We start from the raw sequence: 2,032 nt of genomic DNA, 5'->3' as shown, positions 1-2,032 counted from the left end.
TATCTATCTATCTATTTATCTATCTGTCTGTCTCTGTCTATATCATCTTTCTCTCGCTTTCTTATCTATCTGTTACTATCTGTCTGTCTGTCTGTCTATATCATCTTTCTCTCACTTTCTTATCTATCTGTTACTATCTAGATAGCTAGATAGCTATCTGTCTGTCTGTCTGTCTATATCAACTTTCTCTCGCTTTCTTATCTATCTGTTTCTATCTATCTATCTATTTATCTAGGTAGATTAATAGGTAGGTAGGTAGGTCGGTCGGTAGGTAAGTAGATAGCTAAGCCATGGTGGCACAGTGGTTAGAATGCAGTATTGCAGGCTAATTCTGCCAACCGTCAGTAGTTCATTTCTCACCGGCTCAATATTGACTCAGTCTTCCATCCTTCCGAGGTGGGTAATTTTCCGAGGTGGGAGCAGTATGCCGACTCTAAACTGCTATAGAGGGGGCTGTAAAGAACTGCGAAGCAATATGTAAGTCTAAGTGCTATTGTTATCTACAATCTATATATCAGCTATCTATCTATTATCTCTTTCTCTCTCTACCTTTCTTATCTATATCTGTTATTCTGTGCAACTACCTACCTACCTACCTACCTACCTACCTACCTCTATCTATCTGTCTACCTACCTACCTCTATCTATCTATCTATCTATCTATCTATCTATCTATCTATCTATCTATCTATCTATCATCGGTATCTATCTATCTATCTATCTATCTATCTATCTATCTATCTATCTATCATTGGTATCTATCTATCTATCTGCAATCTATCTATCATTTTTAGCTGATTTTTCTGCCTTTAAATGTCAGAACAGAGCTTAGCTTAGAAAACTCCAGATGGGAGAAAAACCATACCTAATTCATGTAGGCATTTTATTGCACTTGGCTGCTTTCAAGAAACAGTGCAAAATGGATGTTGATTTTATTTTGAAAAAGACCTCCAAAATGCTCACTTACTTTGAAGCATTTACCAAAAGCCCTTTGTAGATTACCAGTCATCGCCTATTGATATGGGGTATTCCTCCCCCCCCCAATCCTGTCTCCCAGGGAGGAAGGGATGGAGCATCCACTGAATGTTTCTACATGTTGGCCGAGCATGTTGAGAAGCAGTTTAGGTCATGTACAGTCCGCGTACCTGCTTGGTCCCCTGGAGCTGCCCTCTTGTTGCAATTTCAACCTTGCCTGCTAATCTGCCAATCCATCTGTGATTGGCAGGGGGAGAAGTACAATGATTCAACCTTGGCTTTTAACTGCTTGGCACAAAATGACAATCCAAAAAAATAGGAATTGTATATTCTTCTGCAAATGCCAAGGAGCTTGTTTATTCCTCCTTCTTGATCCCCTTGATCCCAATAACTTTCTTTTTCTCCTCCTCCTCCTCCTCCTTCTCCTTCTTCTCCTCCTTCTCCCTCTCCCTCTCCTTCTCTCTCTCTCTCCCTCTCCCTCCCCTCCTTCTGCAAATACCAAGGCGTTCATTTACTCTTCCTTCTTGATCCCCTTGCTCAAATCTCTTTCTCTTCCTCCTCTTCCTCCTCTTCCTCCTCATCTTCTTCTTCCTCCTCCTCCTTCTCTTTCTCCTTCTCTCCTTCCTCTCCCTCCTCTCCCTTCTCTCACCTCCTGCTCCTGCTCCTCCTCCTCATCTTCCTCTTCTTTCTCCTTTTTCTCCTCTCCTTCCTCTCCCTCCTCTCCCCCTCCTCCTCTCTTCTTCCTCCTCCTTCTCCTTCTCCTCCTCTCCCCCTCCTCCTCCTCATCTTCCTCCCCCTCCTCCTCATCTTCCTCCTCATCATCATCATCTTCCTCCTCTCCTTCCTCTCCCTCATCTCTCCTCCTGCTCCTCCTCCTCTTCCTCCTTCTTCTCCTCTCCTCTCCTCCCTCTCCCTCATCTCCTCCTCCTCCTCTTCTTCTTCCTCCTTCTCCTTCTCCTCCTTCTTCTCCTTTTCCTCTTTCTTCTCCCTCCTTCCTCTCCCTCCTCTCCCCTCCTGCTCCTCCTCCTCATCTTCCTCCTTTCCCTCCTCCTCCTCT

General features: G+C 44.2%; 1 protein-coding gene across 1 annotated transcript in view; it reads right to left on the bottom strand.

Annotated features, from left to right (window-relative positions):
* Window positions 1-1,009, bottom strand: part of LOC139310415 (guanine nucleotide exchange factor subunit RIC1-like) — a 4,292-nt gene extending 3,283 nt beyond the window's left edge. The window contains exon 1 of the mRNA XM_070934572.1: window positions 968-1,009. Coding sequence (XP_070790673.1) covers window positions 968-1,009 — 42 coding nt within the window. The remainder of the gene's footprint in view (window positions 1-967) is intronic.
* Between the last annotated feature and the right edge of the window lie 1,023 nt (window positions 1,010-2,032).

This window comes from Pituophis catenifer, unplaced genomic scaffold, assembly GCF_029215685.1.
Source record: "Pituophis catenifer annectens isolate HBS135680 unplaced genomic scaffold, rPitCat1.0.hap2 SCAF_2, whole genome shotgun sequence".
Lineage (NCBI taxonomy): Eukaryota > Metazoa > Chordata > Lepidosauria > Squamata > Colubridae > Pituophis > Pituophis catenifer.
This window is presented reverse-complemented; position numbering and strand designations above follow the sequence as displayed.